This window comes from Pectinophora gossypiella, chromosome 10 (genome assembly GCF_024362695.1).
Source record: "Pectinophora gossypiella chromosome 10, ilPecGoss1.1, whole genome shotgun sequence".
Classification (NCBI taxonomy): domain Eukaryota; kingdom Metazoa; phylum Arthropoda; class Insecta; order Lepidoptera; family Gelechiidae; genus Pectinophora; species Pectinophora gossypiella.
Genome location: NC_065413.1, coordinates 7,547,372 through 7,570,499, shown reverse-complemented (window position 1 = coordinate 7,570,499; position 23,128 = coordinate 7,547,372). Strand labels below are relative to the sequence as shown.

Below are 23,128 nucleotides of genomic sequence, written 5' to 3'. Positions count from 1 at the left end.
TAATCTTTATTATAATAAATTAAATTAATTATGGTTTAACTTATAGCTTTTTAAGAGGTAAATACTGTTGTTATTCTTTAATTGTAATTCTTTCACAATGATTTCAAAACATACAATGGAGTTCTAAGTAAACTTACACTAATCAGTTAAATACATATTAAATAGTTATAATTACTATTTCGCATAAGGATGCATGTAACGAATTTTTAAACGCTTAAATGTTATTTCATATGTTTTATACATAACTTTTTTAATAACCTACTTAAGCATTTATTTAAATTAAGTTTTTAAAATTATTACAAATTATATAATGGTCTATTAACCATGCAACATTATTGCTATTAGAACAAAGGTATACCTAAAAGAAAGCTGAGTTTCATCTAATATAAGTAAATTAATAAGCATGAAAAAGCATTTAATATAATTAAGATTAAACGACCTAAAATAATTTGTATAATAACATTACACGGAATTATTTTGTGATAAACCATTTAATTAACATTATTTATTATTACAACTAGGCATTTATTTTACAAAAAATATCACATTGTCAGTGGAAATAACGATAATGGATAAGAAGAGAGTCCTTCATGCTTTTGTTATTCAATAATTCACTATTCGAATATTCAATGAAATGAATAACTTTCCAAATGGCTAGTTATGTCGTCTATTATAATATGTTTTTGTTAATTTAATAGAAACTCATTGAAATGTAAACACGGTCAGGTTTCAAGTTGATGTTAAATTTGATTTTCTGATTCGAATTCAGCCATTTATGATAATACCACTTCCGTGTGAATGAACATTTGTTTATTTATCAGGTTGTGTAATCATTTACATTGAGGAAGTGTAACGACTTTTTTAGAGTTTCCTTGTTCGTCGCAAGCTCTTTACAAACCGGCATTTTTTTGAATTTGGAGGGGATCTAAAATGCTATTGTTCACGTTTTATAGAACGTTACTAATTACCACCTTAAAAATAATAGAAGTAAAGGTCTAGTCGTTGGATTTTAAGCCAAGGTTAGTTATTGTTAGGGTAAAACCACATAATAGACTTGAAACAAGTAGGCATGCAAACTATTACGCTAGTGAAGTCCCGGTAATAGAGAGGGGAATAGGTACGTGTTTACACGACCATCAAGATAGAGATGTGCCATGGTGTTCTTTCATCTTTTCATGATTTGATGACCCATTCCGACCACTACCTAATGGCCCAAAAATCCCTATGTCAATTTAATAAAGAGCTAGCGACCTCCTTTTTCATCATAATACAGCTTAAAAATTATGTACATATCGAAGTGTGGTAAGTAGTAGAGCGTACAGTTGTGGTGGTAGATGGTGGGCTAGAAAGTAGTGTGCGTGGGAGGCCGCGGGGCGCAGCGCAGGGGGGCTGCGCGCACGCTGCCATGCCGCGCCTGACACCATCGGCTCCTCGGCGAACCCGTTCATGTTAAGTTCTAATCCTGAGAAAGACATGTAAACCTTAAGTCCAATAGTATTTAGCCCTGAGAACGACACGTAGAGCTTTATAGTCCAATAGTGTTGAGCTCTGAAACACTTAATGAATGTGAGAAATACTGATGTCAGGATCGAAGCAAATGCATTTGCTTCAAGATGATTGGACACCTAATAAGATACGACGAATTTATTAAAAACATCATAGAAGGAAAGCTAGAAAGAAAGAGAGGAAGCAAAAGATCAAGAAGAGCTTACATGGAACAGATTAAAGAAAAGGTTACCGTCGTGCCTTATAGGGAAGTCAAGGAATTGGTCTTTGATAGACTGGAATGGAAAATGCTGCACCGACAAGAGCGTGGCTCTTAAATTGATGATGATGAGTATCTGCTTACCCGTGTGAGAAATAGGCGTGAGTTTATGTTGTATTTAGTCCTGAGATAGACACCTACTTGCGCCTTAGACCAACAGTACTTATAATGGTATTTCTTAGTTATTGATATTGTTGGAATCAGCCTTTCCATATCGCGATATAACCACTGTTTTGTCTACTCTCCATTCATTTTCTTTTAATTCTTGCGGGCTTCATAATATTTTTTTACTAAATATTTAAGAAGTATATTAAAGTGGCATAAATAAAGATGGCGTGGTACCTACTTTCTTTATTAAAAAGACAAGCAAATATTTTAATATATCAAAAGTAAACTAAGTATCTTTTACTATATGCAGTTCTTAAATATTTAAAATTTAAGCTAATTTCCGCCTAAATTATGCACTAACACCGATCTGTATTCATAACTGTACTATAACATCAAAACTCGCTCGACGTAGAGGAAAAATAAGGCCACTCGCCGTAAAGAGACTCGCCGTAGCGACGGTCGCCGTTCGGAGAGTTGCTGTCAACCTAACTACAATTCTAATAGAATACGAGTCATTACCACTTACAACGATGTGTTATGATACTGAGTACAAGTTACGTCGGGAGTCAAGTACACTTACACTAGTAAAAGGGCAATTTTACGACATAAGTAGTACAAGTACATGTTTTATATTCATGATAAGGGCCCTATGGGTCTGAAGTCGAGTGTTACTGAACATAAAAGCTACGTGACTTATGTAAGTTGACGTTGATAAAATGTAGCAATCGGTAGGGGATCAATTCTGGTCGACTAGCGTTTGATTCAATATATTTTACCCGTAGCTTGTCGCCTAATGGATTATAAGAGACAGAAATCAGAATCATTTATTCAACGCAATTATCACGGAAAAACTTGTCGAGGTCAATTTTACATTTTTGAATCTACGTCATTTCTCAAGGTGTTATGGCTGAGAAGAAGAAATGGCAAGAAACTTCAACAGCAATACATCATTTAAATCAATGTAGGTATACATTACAAGTTATTTAATAACTAGAGGAACACATTTATTACCAGGCAATTTTATCATTTAGGTAATCATTATTCTTGTAATAAGTTTTTTTACATAAAGTAAACTTCACATGAGCTTTAAATTTATTTGCTGGTAAATTCAAAATACTGGTATTTTATTGTAAAAACGATTTGTAGTTCTCTTCTTTATGAATAGTTAGAGCAAAATAAAAGGAGAATAATATAATATTGATAAGTAATAGTAAAAAAGGTTATTCTGGACTAATGGAAATGTTCTAGTATTAACGCAAAATGTCCTTTCCAAACTGATGGACTGTCTATTTCGGTGATATGGGTTGATAGCCTGTCACCGTGCGGTTGATCATGATGAATGAATACCTATTAGGAAGGGTGTCTTATTGAAGATTTTTGACTCTGACTTTAATTTGGCAACCACATGCGTGAGTTTACAATAACAAATTCATTCACTTACATAACATAACAGACACATAAACAGCCTATACATTTCCCACTGCTGGGCACAGGCCTCCCCTCAATCAACCGGAGGGGGTATGGAGCAAACTCCACCATGCTGCTCTACTGCGGGTTGGCGGAGGTGTTTGGGCTAGTAGCCCGGGACCAACAGCTTAGCGTGCGGAATCTTCTTACTTTTTCGGACAATCAGGTGATTCAAGCCTGCAATATCCTTACCAAACAAAGGACAGTCTCACGAAGTGATTTTCGACAATGTCCTCATCGGGAATCGAACCCGGATTACCAGATCGTGAGCCCAACGCTCTAACCACTAGACCACGGAGGCTGTTAGGCTGTCATTCACTTATTGCGAAATAAATCATAATGAAATAAATATACTTTTTTCACAATTTATAAGCATGTTATTAAATAAAATAACATAAACAGGCCACTTCGCGTTCCACTGCTGTGCGCAGGCCTCCGCTCAATCAACAGCAGGATATTCCACCACGCTGCTCCAATGTGGGTTAGCCGAGGCTGTTAATTAACATGATACTAAAAGTCTCTATCAAGATATTATGTTAACTTACTATGCACGCTGACTTGGCTCTCCATCTTGCCGAGTGCGTTGACGGAGGCACACACGTAAGTGCCGAAGTCTGAGGGCGCGAGGCTCTTGATGGTCAGGTTCATCCAGAGCGCGTATTCGTTCACCACCGTCTCCGTGACCCTCAGTTTCGCGTTGTCTAGCAGCTTGTCACTCACTAAGGCTAAAGAGAAAGTTGACAGTTTATCTACATATGTCTTGAAAATCTACATATATGTTTTGAAAGAGCAAAACTTTATAATAAGTTACCATCCTATATAAAGAATACTGCTTCACTATTTTTTCCCCACAAACCCCCTTTCCTTAAACATATCAAATTATGTATGTTATCATCTCCGTAGCATTATCCCGTTTTTCACAGGGTCCACCTAACCTGTAGATTTGACAGGTCCGCCTTTACAGAAGCGACTGCCTGTTTGACTTTCCAATCCGCGAAGGGAAAACCAACCCAATACAGGTTAGGTCATATACTTCCGAAAATTTCTCACGATGTTTACGATGTTCACGACGATTTGATCATATGTACCGTAAAGTAAATCTTGTATTAGTAAGTAACTAGATGAACTGTCGTAACTAGTTTGTAGAAACATCTACCAACCACACTCTACACTGGTAAACAATGATACAAACCAGTGTCTTCTTTGTCGCAATTATAGTTAAGTTTTTCTTTTTAAAGTATATAACTTGTCTGACTGTTGAAAAGGACAAATTATTCAACTTTGTTCAAATATTTAGTTCTCATGATAAGTGACTATGTAGAGTTGGACTTCCGTGATACAGGGTTTCCCTAGTTCGGCGTCCGCCAGTAAAGTATACACGTGGAAGTGTTTTCTATTCTAGTTTCTTCCGCTAATGAATAAATTTCTGTGAATAAAACTGACTACTTAGGTGAAAGTACCTCGATAATTTCGGTGGCACGTACTTTGTATTTTTTATTAAGTTTTGGCTAAAAATAAAGGCTTCATAGACCTTTAGACTTCAGAACAGATTAGGTTAATTTAATAAGGTTCTATCTACTAAAAGAAATTAAAAAAGGCAATGGCGGCCGCTTTATCGTTTATGTAAAGAGACACTTTCAAAATCTCATAAATAGAATCCAAGTAAGTATATTCTAAAAAATAAATTATGTTCGATACTGAATGAATCACTTGAAAACAGCTGGTCCGATTAGGCTTATTTTTTTTTTAGATGCTCGTTGTAAACCACAAGTAAATTCCATTATCGTAACTGGTTATCAAGCAAGAAAAAAAATCCGTGTTCGTATCTGGTTACCAAAGGTCAGTTACGAACGTGGAGTAAAGGACCGAATGTGGTTTATATAGGAACAAAAACTGGTAGTTTCCAGGAAAATTTATTAGAGTAGAATTTTCTAAAATCACTTCTGGTACTTAACATTATAAAAGGAAGCTTTGTACAAAACTATTACTTTCTCGCGCTTGAGCGTAATGTCTGATACGCCTGTCAATCGCTTTATATAACATTAATACTAAAATAGATAATTCAATTACCTTCAGTTATCTTTAAGCTGAAGTGAAATCATTAAACAATAAGTTACACCAAGTTTTGTCTAGTGGTTTAAGATTCACATCCATGCCTGTTTAGGTATAATTATAACTTGAAACCTGAGCTTGAAACATAACTTTCAAGACTAGGTTTAAGTTCTTATCGACGAAATGTTCGTGAAACCACAATGCTGTTCTGGAAAGGCTTAAATGTGTATAGTTAAGTTTCATTATTCGGATATTACCATTATGGTTACAATGACTACCTACTGCAGGATTAATTAGTTCGTAATGGATGGAAATGGATGATCAAATAAATAATGGTGCCAGATCAAATTAATTCGGATATTCTATATTAATTATTTTTACAATTTTATACCTTAAACGGCTTAATAATTAATTGAATTGCTGCTGCAAAAATGATGTTATCTACGAACCTCTTATCTTCCTGTACTATTTATTCTATTTGGAATGCAAAAACGATAATAAACTTTTACGACATTTCCGAGACGAAAATATCCCTGTTTTGTTTTTATCTTCCGTGTAAGGAACTTAAAAATAGTTATTGATTAAAATGGATGCGGTTTATGTCATTCAGAAAAATGCTACCATGAATAGATAATAAAGCTAAAATATTAGTACATTTAATGCGGTACATAACGCTGGTTTTAAAATTGAAGTAATTTATGTGATAGGACGATGAAACAAAACATAGAAAAAAGAGGGTTTTTTAAAGTGATTGCCACAATTTCATATATTTTTACGTATTAGTTTAATAATCATCATTGTATACTACGCTTTTAGTGCTAATGTCACCTCTTCTATTAAGCTTTTCGGAAACACGTTTAGGCTATAATGTATATTATAGTATATGATTAAAAAAAAGCTTCTTTCCCTTCCTTCTGAGTGACAATGACAGGCCATTTGATGTTCTTACGATTTCGGGGCCGAGTTTATGTATGTATTTTTATATCGCCCCTTTATAGTGAAAATCACGTATGCGCCTTTTTGAAAAATCACATTCGGATCTGAATTTGCTAAAAAAAAAACTCCTAGTAGACAAGCTAGTTTTAGTTCAGGTAAAAAAAATTGGTCTCAATATTTACTTGAAATGAAATGAATTGAAAGAAATCGTGATTACGTTAATGAAAGTCATTTTTAAAAGACGTTTACGTGGCCTTCGCCATAAGGCGTCGATATGTAATGTGAACACTGCTTACACTTGCCGTCTTCCCGGTACCAGGAGTTCATGGCTTTGGGAGCAGCTTCGATGTAGCACTGCAGCTGTAGCTCGCTGCCCAACGGAGCGCCGACCAGCTGGTTTGACACCTTCACTTGTGGTATAACTGTTGGGTAATACGAGCAAATGTGTATACTTAAACAAATGGGGTTGGTATTCTTGGTATCATCATCATAAACAGCCTATATACGTCCCACTGCTGGGCACAGGCCTCCCCTCAATCAACCGGAGGGGGTATGGAGCATACTCCCCCACGCTGCTCCAATGCGGATTGGTGGAGGTGTTTTTACGGCTAATAGCCGGGACCAACGGCTTAACGTGCCCTCCGAAGCACGGAATCATCTTACTTTTTCGGACAATCAGGTGATTCAAGCCTGAAAAGTCCTTACCAAACAAAGGACAGTCTCACAAAGTGATTTCGACAATGTCCCCATCGGGAATCGAACCCGGACCTCCAGATCGTGAGCCTAACGCTCTAACCACTAGACCACGGAGGCTGTTCTTGGTATATAAAGTGTAAATGAAACAGACGCCTGCGACTTAGTAGTCTGAGAAAATATACACATATACACGTCACGTCAAAAGAAGTAGATACCTCGTACTAAAAGACGTACGGAGTGACTAGTTAATTCGCATGTGTTTTATTGTAATACTAGATGAAAACTCGGCTTCGCTGGAGTGAAATGTGACTCATAATACACATCTAGATACAAAATTTAGGTAGATATTTCTGTAGTCATCGGTTCTCAAGGAATATTAAAGGCAAGCAATGCATAGATTCGTATAGCTAAGTTCATTGTGTTTTATAAATATAGAAAGTAAAAACCGCTAAAGTTTTTACACAAATCATTTATTTTATTTTAAATCAACATTAACATAAATTACCAAAACAAATAACTTTTAAGTTTTATTCTGTTTACACCTCTCTAATTCAAGCACTCAGTCTTTTCCTTTACTTTAGCAGGTAGGTAAGTTACTACTTCCTAATTAAGAGAGAAAAAACTAGTTACGCATCTGATTCACTTTTGCTATCGCTTCGTTTCAATCCGGACGTGTAAGTACTTAAGCGAATTGAAGAATATCAACTTGTTTAGTGAGATGATTACGTGATAAAAGATTACAGATTATGATTATAACAAATGCAATTTATTCCTTGACCGATATGTTTCAGTTGAATATTAATTACTTACAAATAAGTATATCTTCAGTTACCTATTTATGTAAATTACTAGTTGTAATCCTAAGCCAGCGAAATATTGGATTATTCGTTCCTAGAAGGTTTGTTATTATAGAGTACTGGCCCTAAAAAGCATTATTATTTCGATAAATATTTTATTATGCGTGAATAGGGACGAAAATAAACGTATTCGACACATTATTTAATCGCTTATGTTCCAGACAACATAGATGTCTAAAATCTTTCGAGGTAAAAGCAAATCCATAATAGGACAATACTAAGCCTAAGAAATGTTCAGAATAAGACGATGTAGGTACCTATACAGACATTTTTTACCAATAATATAATGGTAGGTAATAAGTACTTTTATAGCTCACGTCACAAGGATAATTTTACAGAAAGAACTTAATACTAAAAGTGTAAGAGGCGCCCTTAGCGAAAACAGTTCTCATTCTATTTTTACTTTCAAATAGCGAATGCGGTAGGCAGCGAATACGAGTAGGTTCTGCGTTGATGTACTGTATAAAGGCGTAAGGTTTTTCACACGTACACATTTTATTCTCTCGCTTTATCCTTCAGGGTGCTACATTACCAATCATTGTTATATCCGAGTAAATAATCCAGGATTTAAAGCTCCTTAGGCATTGATTTATACTACAATACTATCTATATAAGATTATTTGTATTCTTATACTGGGTGTTAGTGACATCGTAACGAATACTGAGGGGGATGATTCAGACCATGATTCTGAGTTAAAATCAAGTGGAATTTTCCGTCGCAAAATTCATGTTTTTTTTTTAAATTATTTTCAATTCTATACTTTTGCGATGGAAAATTCCACTTGATATTAACTCAAAATAATCAGCTGTTTCATCCCCTTCAGTATTCGTTACGATGTCACTTACACCCCGCACAAGTACATACTGTACCCATACAAGTAGGTATGGGTGTTAGTGACACCGTAACGAATACTGAGGGGGATGGTTCAGACCATGATTCTGAGTTGATATCAAGTGGAATTTTCAGTCGGAAAATTCATGAAAATTTTTGTTATTCTTTTTATTATTTTCTGTTCCATACTTTTGCGACGGAAAATTCCACTTCATATCATCTCAGAATCATGGTCTCAATCATCCATCAAAGTTTTCGTTACGACGTCACTAACATCCTGTATACTTACGACTTATCTGTGATGGACAAGCGGTAAGACATGCGCCTTGCATTCGAATGGGTACTAGAATTAGCACCGCCCATACGAGGACAAAATCTAGTTTATTTATTTAATCGTGTTGTAAACTAAGGAGCTCGGGTGGGAATTAGTCTGAAATAATCCTGTCTGACAAACAATGAGGTTGTTTAGACTGTCTTAGCGATAAAGATTTACAATATTGTAAACATTATTTAGGATTGACTTTGATAGAATAGGTAACAACATTTTATTTAAGCTGATTATATTATCTTTCAGTGCATGTCGTACAGCCTCCTGAAAATTGTAGCGGCCTGCGCCCAGGGTTCTTTTTTTGAACACTGGACAAAGGCTCATATATCGCCGAAATCTGCCTTCCGAAACACGGATCATCTTACTTTCGGACAAAAGGTGATCTGCCTAAGATATCCTAACCAAACTGGGTTTGGTTAGGATATTTTGTGGCCCCTAGACCACAAAGTAATTTTTGTGATATGTCCCCTTGCATCGGGAATCGAACTCAGGAGCTTCGGATCATGAGCACAACGCTCAACTATTGGACCACGAAGGTTATCAGTTTGTGCTATTAACTTAGTGTAATTGTTACGTAGTGCTACCAACGCTGCTACGGTTTTCGTAGCGCGCGTAGCACATGTGTATTGTAACAATATCGCGTTCGTAAATTAATAATTTAGATGGGGAACGTTTTTTTATATGAGTAATAAGTAAGATAAACTAGTAGGAAACTCAAGAAGAGATCAAAGATCTTGATTGGACAAGCGTGTGGGATGTCTTTTACTTGTATAAATCCTGCGATACTTACAATGCACCTGGACGTGGTACCGCCGGCTGACGGTGGGCGGGATGCCGTTGCTAGCGATGCAGTAGTACGCGCCCATGTCTGTTCGCAACACGTGAGACAGCTCCAGACTCTCGCCCTTGTGGTTGCTCACCACTGCAATAATGTTACAACGTGTTAGTATAAATAGACAAAAAACAAACAAAGTCAATTCGAAAAGGTCACTTCTGATTGTCTCTGGTGCAGAGGTGCCCAAAACACTAGCAGCGTTGCCACACTGAATAGCTATGGAGAACATTTGTACCAGAAACGAATCTGAGCGTGGGTCATGTTCAATAGACTTAAGTCGCTGCCCATTGTCTCACAACTCCCTCGCTGCCTCCCCCCCCCCCCCAATTATTGCTTATCTACGTCTGCAAACCAAAAGAAGCCTACGAACTCCGCTAAGTGACACATGTTCCAACTTCTACAATCATCATCTCCCTAGCATTATGTCGTTTTTCACAAGGTTCGCTTACCTAATTTGAAGATCTGACAGGTCCGGTTTTTTACAGAAGGGACTGCCTGTCTGACCTTTAACCTGCGAAGGGAAAACCAGCCCAATACAGGTTAGGTCACATACGTCCAAGAATAGATTTTTCAGGACTGTGGGTTTCCTCACGATGTTTTCCTTCACCGCTGAGCACGTGATAATCATTTATAATCCAAACATGAATTAGAAAACAAATTCGACAATCGTTGATTTTCCTACTTCTACAATCGCTGACGTATATAAGTCATCTGGTTGAAATAAACACTTTGTTAGAACAATGCGCACAATTGTCTCTATTCGCGCGAGTTATAGGCACGTGAGCCAGTGTAGAAAAAAGAACACGTTCCATTTGGGTAGGCTCTCTGAAAAAGAACAGGATAGTTAGCCAAGTTGTGATTATGACAATCGACAGTGACAGTTATAAAAAATAATGGGATTTACATGTCACCTTATGCCGCCTTATGTTAATCCCGCACATTTTTATCACTGTAGAGAAACCGTCGGTCGATCATCCAAATATGTAATATGTATATATTAGTATGTGTGTATTTCGTGTATGTACATGTGTGTGTGTGCGCGCGCGTACGTGTGTTATCTGATCGAAGCGCGAAACTAACAAAAACAAAATCAGCAAAATTCTTTAACGGACAATATGAGGGCTGCGTCTTGTTTCTTAGTCATACACCAGAATGCTGCACAGCTTCCGGGCAAATGCTAACAACTTTCAGGCCGTGAAAGCAAACAGAATGTTCAACCCCTTTTTGTTGTTTGTACTAACATAGATAATTTATATCACGCGGTTTTCAGGATTAGCTTTAGGCTCGCCCCCTATTACATGAGACTTAAACACAGCTGGATGTTTTATATACCTCTACCTACCCCTTAGGGGATACAGGTGTGATGTTCAGGCTTCGTGTTGGAAAGAAAATACTTTTAAGCTTCAATGTACTTATACTTTATTATTTTAATTTTACAAAAAAATATGTATGACGTGCGGTCTCCAAGACAAATGGAATGTGGCGAATGACCCTTGGTGGGGGCGACGTCAATCAACTTGCGTATTGCCCGCGCGCCTCTTCTCAGACCCCTCATCGTCCATGCTTGGACATCTTCCCGGCCTTGAAAGAGCTAGCTTTCAACTTCTGGTTCATCCTCAAGAGGTAGTCGCACGACGTTATGAATAGCTCGACGTATAGTCCCTCTTGCAGTATAAATGTCAGCAACTCGACATATTTTGTCAGATCCAGTTAGCAATCGAGTGATACGTCCCAGACGCCAACGTTGAGGAGGTAGGTTGTCTTCCTTAATAATTACCATGTCTCCATCTTTGGGTTCGGTATTAGTGCATTTCCATTTAGAACGCTGCTGTAATTCTGCAATAAATTCTTTGCGCCATCTTTCCCAGAATTCTTTACGTATTCTCTCGATGGTATGGTAGCTGGTTTTACTCTCTTCCGCTGCTAGAGTGGGCACCGACATCAGTGGTCGCCCGATCAGGAAGTGCCCGGGAGTTAAAGGGCTTAAATCAAGAGGATCAGATGACAAGGGTGAAAGTGGACGTGAATTAAGGATCGCCTCTATCTGTGTGAACAACGTGGTTAATTCCTCAAAGGTAAGAGAAGCGTTCCCTGCTATTCTTTTCATATGAAATTTAGCTGCTTTGACGCCAGCCTCCCAAATACCCCCGAAATGGGGCGAATAAGCCGGATTGAACCGAAATGTAATTTTTTCGGAACTAGCAAAATCTAAGACGGAGTCACGACTGGAGCGCAAAACTTTACCCAGTTCATTATTGGCACCGACAAAATTGGTGCCGTTATCGCATAAAATGACATTCGGCCTACCTCTTCGCGACACAAACCTGCGCAAACATAAAATAAAAGCTTGAGTGCTGAGGTCACTGACGACCTCTAAGTGCACTGCTCGAGTATTAAGGCAGACGAACAAGCAAAGATAGCATTTCAAAATACGATTACCTCTACCTTTCTTACTAGAAATTAGGAATGGTCCCGCGAAATCAGTTCCCGTCGAATAAAATGGAAAAGTAGGTTGTGTTCTAACTGCAGGTAAGCTACCCATCTGTGGTTGCAAGGTCTTCCCACGGTAGCGAGTGCAGATAACGCATTTTTTAACAACTGCACGAGCCAAGTCTCTGCCTCCAATAGGCCAATATTCCTCGCGAAAAGAGGACAAGAGTAGCTGTGGGCCTGCATGAAATAAACGATTATGCTCATGACGTAATAATAATTTAGTGAAATCATGTTTAGAGCTTAATAAAACAGGATGCCTTTTATTATAATTAAAAGGTGAATTCTGCATTCGACCACCAATCCTTAAAACACCATCAGCATCAATAAACGGTGCAAACGATAACAATTTAGATTTTTTGTTTAAAGGTTGGTTCTTTGATAGAGTGCAAAGTTCATCTTGGAAAGTCTCTTGTTGAGAAAGTTTAATTAAAACCTTTAAAGAATTTTGTATCTCATTTGTTTTTAAACTGCCACTAATTTTATTATTTTTTCTACAATTTGTTACGAATCGCAAAACGTATGCCATTATTCGAGTTAAACGACTTGAATTTGAAAATTTAGAAAATTCAATGAATGAATTTTTGGTAGAAGAATCTGTAGCCGTTGCAACCTGTAAATAAACTTTTAGTTCAGGTAAATCAATCGATGAATTTAGTTGTTGTTGTGGCCAGTCTAAATGATCCTTCCTTAGAAAGGAAGGTCCTTCCCACCACAAAGATTCGGCCTGCAGACGCTGAGGGTCTACACCCCTGGAAGCCAGATCCGCAGGATTCAAATCGGTTGGTACGTGTCTCCACGAGAACCCTTGGGTGAGTTCATTGATTTCAATTACTCTATTTGCCACGAAAGTTTTTAGTAGTTTTGGTGTAGATTTAATCCATCCCAGCACAACCGTCGAGTCGGTCCAAATATATTTATGTTGAATGTGTAACCTTGTGGACTGAAGTACTTTAATCGACAGTTGAGCTCCGAGCAGCGCACCGCTCAACTCTAGGCGGGGTATGGTCATAGCCTTCAGGGGTGCAACCCTAGCCTTAGCACATAACAACCTGACCATTACACCGGTATTTTTGTCAACCGAACGTAAATAGACGCATGCGCCATACGCCTCTTGTGACGCATCCACAAAACAGTGCAATTGATTTGTAATTGGATAATCACAAATAACCTTTCGCGGCAACGTTATTCTTGATAGAACACTTAAATTGTCTGACAACTTAGTCCAACGCTGGACAATGCTTTCTGGCACTAAATCATCCCAGCCCAACTTCTCACTCCAGAGCAGCTGCAAAAGAATTTTTGCCTTGATTACACATGCACATAACAACCCTAAGGGGTCAAAAATCATACATGTTAATGATACGATAGTTCGCTTTGTAATCTTTTTGTTTGTTTTCATATCCACGAGAAAATGGAGTACGTCCGGTGTAGGCGACCAATTTAGCCCTAAAACAGTAGTCTGTTTGCACAGATCTAATGTTTCAGAGGTGGTTTTTTCCTGTAACATCTTGGGACAGTTTGTGCGAATTTTATGTAAAGGCAAGCACGCTGATGATAACACCTTAGTTACACCATCCAAAATAACTTTAATCTCCTCTTCAGACTGGCACCCGGTTTTTAAATCATCCATGTAAATGTCATGCTCAATAATATTTGCAATCCTAGCATTAGAACATTCACGAGCCAGTTGAAGAAGGCACCTTGTGCTCAAAAAAGGCGCAGAAGCTGTCCCATAGGTGACAGTATTGAGCTGCATGACCTTGATAGGTTGGGACAAGTCATTTCTCCACAAGATAAGTTGAAGATGGCGCTGTGACTTATCGACTTCAATTTGTCGATACATTTTTTGTATGTCCCCTGTTACTACATATTTATAAGTACGAAAACGCAATAAAATAGCGATTAGGTCGTCTTGCACGACTGGACCTACATACTGTATATCATTTAGTGACTTTCCGGTTGTCGTTTTGGCCGAAGCATCAAATACGACCCGCAATTTTGTCGTCTCACTCTTTTCGCGCAGTACTGCATGATGCGGTAAATAATAACCGAATTCGGGCCGCTCTATTTCATTTAAATGACCTAGACTTTGGTATTCATTTATGAATTCTGTATATTTTTCTTTTAATTGCGGATTTTTTCGAAATTTACTTTCTAAATTCATTAATCGTTTTTTGGCTAAATAATATGAATCACCAAGTGCAGCTCGCGGAGACTCTTTAAGCGGAATTTTTACTGAAAACCTACCACTAGGAAGACGTTCAACGTTTTCTGTAAAATGTTGATCACATAACTTTTCTTCAGGCGAGAGAGAAGGCTTTGAAGAATGGTGAATTTCATCCACCTCCCAGAATCGTTGTAAATCAGCATGCATTTGCTTAGTAAAATTACATGTCACGTGGCTGGGGTTACCGTTCCCCATTGGGCCACTGACCAACCACCCAAGTTCAGACATCTGTAATATTGGTTTACCTACCCCTAGCGTGAGACGTTTGCATCCAACAATATCCCAATAAACATCAGCTCCTAAGAGAATATCTATCTGTGCTGGTTGATAAAAGTTCGGGTCTGCAAGCTCAATATTTTCAGGTAAGTTTAACTCATGGATATTAACAGGCGAACCAGGCAAAGTTCCCGTAATCTGAGGAACAACTAAGCATTTCAAATTTATTTCAAAAGAACTTGTCACTGATTTTATTTTAAGTTCACATCGTTCTGTAATATCAAACATCAGGTTATTAATACCTGCAATGCGTAGAGGCTTAGTATGTTCCGAAGAAAGCCCTACTTTCATTTTCAGCTGCTCTGTTATAAAAGAAGACTGGCTGCCTGTGTCGAGGAGCGCGCGTGCTAGGTAAGTCTGATTATTTAGTTCATTAACGACTTGCACGACCGCAGTACACAGTAAGACTTGACTGACAGACACAGCTGACATGGAGACCGGAAGCGCGGCAGGCGCGGAAGTGGGCGCGGGGGCGGGGGCTGAAGCTACAGGTAAGCTTGTATTTACATTATTTTGAACCGTATTACCCTTTTGCATGTGCAATAGAGTATTATGCTTCTTTTTACAGATTTTACAACATCCCCTAAGGCGGCAATGAAAGGCCTTATGTCCTTCCCGCAGGCAATTAGAACACAACCTCAACCTGACAACTTCCTTCAGTCGATCCTGAATATTTACATTTTTAAATTTCTCGCAATCATAAATACGATGCCCCTGTGTGTTACAAAACAAACACAAAAATTCTGCTGCATTTTCTGTCGTTGTGACAAAGAAATTTGTTTTATTATATTTATCGTAGTTATTTTGTATCTTATTAAAATTGTTTTTATTCGTATTGTAACTCGTATTCATTCCCTTGTCGCTTCTCAATAGCGCAGTCGACTCTAAAATGTCAGCACGATTTCTGATAAACGTGTAAAACTCATCCAATGTGGGCAAATGTGTTAAGTTATTTTTGTGTTCTTCCCACTTTCTATTCGTGGTGGAATCTAATTTCGCTGAAACCATAAAAATAATCAAACAATCCCAATGTTCAGTTGGTTGACCAAGAGTTTTTAGTGCTCGTAAATTCTTTGTAACATTATCTACGAAGGAACGCAAGGATTTATGACATTCTTTATTCAACGAACCAATCGTAAACAACGCCTTTAAATGATTGTTTACAAGTACATTCTTGTTATCATACCGAGCCCACAATAAGTCCCAAGCTACTTTGTAATTTGCAGACGTGAACTCTAATGACCTAATTACCTCACTTGCCTCCCCATTCAAAGAGGAACGAAGGTAATGAAACTTATTAATGGCGGGGATTGATTCGTTTGAACTTATTAGAGATTGGAATGTATCACGAAACTCGAGCCATTTTAGGTAGGATCCATCGAAAGCGGGCAAATTAATTGTTGGTAATTTAATTGAGTGCATATTACCGTGGTGAGAATGAGAACATGAGGTCACCTGTGCTTCTGAGGGACACCCATCCCCTCTAGAATGCTCACGCATGTACCTTTCTATTATATCCTGCAAAACTGATTGTATATGGATTATTTGTGTTTCGAATGAATCCCTGTCATTAAGTTGTTCCTGAGTTTCAGCATCATTCTCACAATTATCCTCAATTTGTTTTTGCAGTTCTTCATATTCCACAGACAACTCTGAACACTTATCTAAACGCTTTTGTAACTCCTTAACTTGTATACTATCTAGTTTTTTAACGTCAATTTCCATATATATTTGCACGTGTTGATCTAACTTTGTTATTCGTCCCTTAATAGTCCCTCGCTTTCTCATTAACTGAGCATATTTCTCGTCGCTTATCATTTTTTCTGTTGTTTACGCACTGCAAAGAAGTAGTCCTACGTCACCAACTATGTTCTAAAATATAGATAAGAACACACTAAACTCAATAAAACACAATAATGAACCAGGTAAATAAATTGTGCATCGAACCCAAATGTTGTTTACGTCCTCCACTCGCGTCTGGCCGCTTATAGGTACTTCTATGCTCCGTGACCGTGAATGCAACACAATAGCCGCTCAGCTGATGCAATGGTAACTGATAACCGGCTCGATCGCACTGCTAGTCTTCACCGGGACACTAGCCAGTTTGTACCCTGGAATTGTTATAAAGATAGCCTAAAGCAGAGGAGTAGACAAGTAGGCATGTAGTGTGATATTTATGTGTACACTTGTTATGTACTTGCGATGATATAGTAAAATCTTTATGCAGGACCCTATACAAAATGCACCAGTAAAGATGAGTATTTAAGTATCAAATATATACGATAAGAAGTTTATTCTATTATAATTGCGTTGAATACGGAATCTAATACTATATTTTTAAGCTATGTAGCACAATACTAAATATGTTATAGGTATATTCAGCACATCCACGTAGCATTGGGTATGAGTACCTACTTAAAAAATGTTAGCAAAACGTATCATTCCTTTACTTCTTCTTTAAAGTAAGACTTATTTATGTAATTCTGACTTTAGTTTAGACAGATACTAATAGTGATTAACGAAGAAAGCAAATAATCCGCTTAAAGCTTTGGCCTCAAATGACCACTGACGTCACCACATTGGTATTTCCAACAAAGCACTGTACTTAAATCGATTATTAATTTTAATTAAATTTATTTTAACTTTTAAAGATCAACTTTGTTCACACAAATAAAGGGGGAATTTGGAGTGGAAATGAGAAAAAAAAAAAAACGGAACGAGCGTACTTCCCTCGGTTTGACCTCCTGACACGGGCGTTAGGTACACTTCACGATTCTTCATGTAACAACAATTTTGGCCCATAGATAAAGGTTGGCCCTCCTTGTAGGTAGCAGCACTGCTCTTCAAATTCTTCAGTAGATTTCAATTTCCAAATTAGTCCAATTCCTTTTAGATATAGCTCGATGCATCGCCGTCAGGTACAACAATTATGTAGTTTTAATTATACCCGAGCTTCCACTTATATTTCCGACTTGCAGTTTTCTTATTATTTTACACGGTCGCCAATTGTTCAGGCTTCGTGTTGGAAAGAAAATACTTTTAAGCTTCAATGTACTTATACTTTATTATTTTAATTTTACAAAAAAATATGTATGACGTGCGGTCTCCAAGACAAATGGAATGTGGCGAATGACCCTTGGTGGGGGCGACGTCAATCAACTTGCGTATTGCCCGCGCGCCTCTTCTCAGACCCCTCATCGTCCATGCTTGGACAGTGATGTTATGTACTATCATATAACATTCAACTCATTACTAAGAAAATATGGTGTTGTGTCTGTGAAATAAAGATACTTTGTTTCATTTATTTATTATTTCAGGAGCAATGAAACGCTTTTATTTACCTTAATGAAGGTCGGCTTGAAACATTAACTGTCTCTCAATTTAACACATTTTCGCATTTAAATTGGCTGGCAGATGTATTGAACCTCACATAAATAATAAATGGCAAAAACTTTAAATAAGCTCTGAAAGGGTTGGGCTCTTCTAAAATAAACTGCGTGAGAATTTGTTATGCGGTTGGGTTCATGTACAAGTGAATCCACTTACCTTACTCTTCATTTTTAAACCAAAACTCTGGTGTACTGCTTTACTGGCTTCCAATGTTTATGTTTACCTATATTTCCTTCCTCCATCATCTGATTAACTGTATGTAAGGTTGTATAAATTTACTCGTAGCAGTAAACGACTCTAAACGTTCTAACTGACAGTAATACATTTGTTCGAGATTTAATTGATGAGTAATCTAAATATCATCATCTCCTTAGCGTTATCCCGTTTTCACGGGGTCCCCGTTACCTAACCTGAATATTTGATAGGTCTGGTTTTTATAGAAGCGACTTCTTGACTTTTCTTCCAATCGGCGAAGGGAAAACCAGCCGAAAGCAGGTTAGATCACATACCTCTGCAACGCATTTCTCGGGTATGTGGGTTTCCTCTCGTTGAGTAAAGTATTTTTCAGACAATGACAGTAACAGTTTTTTGCCGTTACTTATTGTAGATTTACCTCAGGTGGCATGACTAGTTGGTCGGACAAATGAAGAGCTCTAAGGACTCCCACACAGTACTGAAAAATTAAGACAAACAAGCTAAGTTTCTGCAAGATGCTGTTAAGATTGAGCTACGTATGCCCACCCTAAAAAGTGTTAGTGTAGTTAGTTTTTATCTACACATAAATTTTAGTCTTATTAACATTGCAATAGGCATAAATACACGTGTTATCTTTCAACTCTTTATTATTTTACAAAGAGCTAATTTTGTCTTTCAATTACGGTATCAACAGTACCGGTATCATACAGACAGATCAACAGCAAGGGTTTTTATTTTGCATAGACCATTTAATAGCTTTTTCTGATATAGCGGCGTGCAGTAATTGCCCGGAGTATTCCATGCAATACTCCGTTACACTATATAATACTTTTAAATGAAGCACGAAACGGTTCACCAAATGGAAAATAAAACGTGTGGGTACCATCGATGTTGAATTTACTAAGAGGACTGTGATACTGTTTAACCAATAAATAAATTACTTGGAAAAAAAGCTCTCGGGTTCGCTTTAGCAGCGCAGTGCTTAAGTAATCTGAGCTTTATTTGTATGTGGTGTTTTCCTAACTTTATTCCGACGGAATCCGTACTCATTCGGGCGCGAAAAAAATATTCCACTGGTACAGACGGGATGAAGCTTCTACGTCGAGTGCCGCATTCTCTCGCTCCACGGAAATATCGTCCGTTCTGAAATCGCTTTTGAGTATAAAATCTTTTATTATGCGAGCACGGTTCATTTAACGCAGCATTAAGTGAATTTGTCGAACAACGTATTTTAAAAAATGAACGGGTAAAAGAGCTGTGAAATAGGGATGGAACGGTAAAATTAGGACGCGTGGTTACTCTTGCAGTATTTTATTAGGAGTTGGTAAGTTTACGTAAAATTAATTAATTTATTTACTTTTATGAAGATTAACAGCTAAATAGTACAGTAAATAAATTCACTAGTAAATACACTATGTGCTTATAACAAATCTCCAACTATAAGTTCCAACATAGTTACTCTATAATGGAATTAACATAAAAAGAAAATCAATAAAATAAAAAAGAATAATAAATTAATAATTATCTAATCCCTCGCCTAATACTCCTGACGCTTTTCAAATCACGAAACCTCCTGTGTGTCGCGCTGTCCGGTAGTTGCGTGTGACGCGCGGGGTGAAGCTGATGCAGCGAACTAGTTTTTGTGTACTTCGTTTGCAAGTGTATAAATTCCTACCTACATGTTCTTTAGTTATTGTACTATTTGTTCGAGCATGATATTATATTGCAAATTGGAAGCGACGATGGTGAATGTCGGTGTACGGACAAACCAAAGGTTTTTGTTGCACCGTCAATTGTAAAAAAAAAATGTATTAAGTACTGTACTTATTTTTAATATATAAATAAATAAATTCAATGCAGCACGGTGATTTGGCGTACCTAATCAGCGGCCCCATTAGTGTCTGAATTAGTATTAGAGATTCGAATTAATCGCGAAATGTTGCTGCAGAATACTACTGCGCGCGAAATTAGCGTATTGCAACCAACCAGAATCCTGACTGTGGTGTAATTAAGAGATTTGAAGGGTCAAAGCGGACATTAACAAACTGCACATTATGTGTAACGAGACAGCAACTGGGTGGTATAAATTAGTTGCCGTCGAACCGTGAAACTGGACATTAGTCCCGCCACAGCTAATGACAACTGAAAACGTACTCGGGAAAGCAGATGTGACTGCAATACTGTATTTATTTGCACTGTGACAGATTAGGATTCGTTGAGATGATTTTGAGATGTGTGCTGATTGAGTTTTGAATATTTTACAAAGATTTGTAGACTTGCATTTATATTATTATAATCTGTCTAAATAAACCTGAGAAAATGTCGCTTGAACTCTGTTTGGTGTAAATAATGACAACTGGTAGTATTTTATAACATTCACCTTTAACTTCAGATTTTAGTTCAAAAGACAATGAGATTTTAAATTTGCTTCCAAAAGCAAAAGGTTTAAATTATTTTGTAAATTCATTAGCATAACAGTCTACTAATATAACTAGCCGATTCAGTCACAAACTGGTACGATCTAGTTAGCTGCTAAAGCTTCCATTATTAATTATTATATTTAAATGGATTCAAACACGCACCAGTCTCATGTATCTTGGTTACTAAGTTTTAGATGGTTTTTTTATATTTTTTTTAGTCGAGACGTTTGTTTCGTAATAAATAGGACATTCAATAGATACGTGTCATTAACAAAATTCTAGGCTATTTCACACTTGTCTCTGCTCAGGACATCTTCGCATTTGTAGAGTCAGTGTCTATGTTACACAACATAATATAATATGCTCACGACTATATACATTAATCAAAGGTACGTCTATCGCAACATGAACTAAGTATCACACTCACTGAGCTTTCTGTTAGACCAACGTGATAGATGGTGAACCGTATAGCCGTCTAAAACTCTGTGTAAATTAAGTATTTATAGCAGGAAAATTCTATTTTTTAACCTTCAAAGGTTTCAAACCTTTCAAATAGTGTTAAAGTTGTATCCATTGCGCTTATTGATTCAGGCCTGCTTCAATTTATTTTTATTTATTTTTTATTTTGTAATGTATTACAAAGTACCTACGTACAAGACGTAGTATTATTCCCTATTCTATATAAAAATACGCGACAGCAATACCTATTATATTGAAGCAGGCCTGAATCAATGAGCGCAATGAATACAACTTTAACACTATTTGAAAGGTTTGAAACCTTTGAAGGTTAAAAAAATAGAATTTTCCTGCTATAAATACTTAATTTGTCATCCCACCACTACTATAATGTTAATTAACTGAAACTCTCACCTCCATTATTGTTCTACCTGCAAACTTTGCAACAATTATATTTCTTCTTATTGTATAGCAAAATATCCTACTGAGTCTTTGTTGAAATTCATCTGTAACTGACGTTTTAATCCAAAGAGAGGCCGACGCCGACTATAATGTACGTGATTGCAATACAAACGATTCAATCTATTTTTTTCATTTTCCTTACGAAAGTTCTGCCGATTTTATAAAGTAACGTTTCTAAAATTATCCGTTTAGCAACATAATGCTGCGGTATAAGAAATTGGAATCGTTATAAAATCTGTTCAGAGAGAAATTTTCAGGAACTATTTCTGGCTAACAAGCTCAAGGTTATTTCAATTTGCTCTCTCGACTTCCGAAAGAGTCTTAGCTCTTTTACCTTCCTGGAACTCAAACAAAAAAGTAATTAAAGCTCGTTTCCTGTGGCATTAAATAAATCGAAATGATTGAACAATGAAAATCGTTTCTGAATATTTAAGTTGCTGGTTAAATAATCGTAAATGCTTAAACGACGATAAATCGTTTCATTTCCATATCTTTGAAAAGAAAGTGGGACCTAAATTGTTTTCTAGAAAAATAATTGATGAAGATATATATTATGTAGGTATACTCCGTCATATTAACAGATGACTAAGCTCGAAGATAACGATACAAAAAATGAGGTCGTTTACTTACTCTTATAATCCCTAAATTAAGTCAAGTAAAAAGTGAGGACAAAAATAAACCGACGTTTACTAATAAGGTGAGTAAACGAGACGTGTCACGCGCAGGTATTACGTCTAGAGAATAGCATTATGCATTATAGAATAAGAAAGAATGCCTCATTTTTATTTTATGCCCCTCTTCCTATATTGAATGACGATAAAAGGGGTTCCGCTCTCGAAAATAGATATAAGGAGGGAACATTGAGCGCCACTTACACCTTCTTGCGTTTTACATTTAAAAGGAAACAACCTTTTCATTTTGAAACATATTATCCCCATTTTTAAGCCGATTTTCCAATACAGATTTCCATTGTGGTGCAGATTTCAGCCGATAACCGTGAAATTGAATATGAATGATGATCAAATTGTACGGTACGAGTTTGAAAGGTACAATTTTATCAGTTTGTTCAAATTGGGTGAAACTAAACAATTTTAAAAAGTAAAGACCATTTTTATTGCCCATACTATCTTTTCGACAGCAACTGCGGTTAATATAGATTGGATTATCTGAAAATGAAAAAAAATATACCACGCAGTAATCAGATAACCTTCGAAGTATACGGATCAATAAATAATGGACATTAATACGATTCCCTTTGGCACGCATAAACCAGTCCCGTGTAACTTGAGCCGCGTAAAATAAATTATCGCGGAAATCCGACGTAGGCGATGTA

General features: G+C 37.0%; 1 protein-coding gene across 1 annotated transcript in view; it reads right to left on the bottom strand.

Moving 5' to 3' along the window:
* Positions 1-492: 492 nt before the first annotated feature.
* The window catches only part of LOC126370384 (lachesin-like), a 47,452-nt gene continuing 24,816 nt past the window's right edge, over positions 493-23,128 (bottom strand). Inside the window, exons 7-10 of the mRNA XM_050015222.1 lie at positions 9,832-9,963; positions 6,625-6,750; positions 3,886-4,065; positions 493-1,462 (exon numbers count right to left, since the gene is read on the bottom strand). Coding sequence (XP_049871179.1) covers positions 1,275-1,462; positions 3,886-4,065; positions 6,625-6,750; positions 9,832-9,963 — 626 coding nt within the window. The 3' untranslated portion in view covers positions 493-1,274. The remainder of the gene's footprint in view (positions 1,463-3,885; positions 4,066-6,624; positions 6,751-9,831; positions 9,964-23,128) is intronic.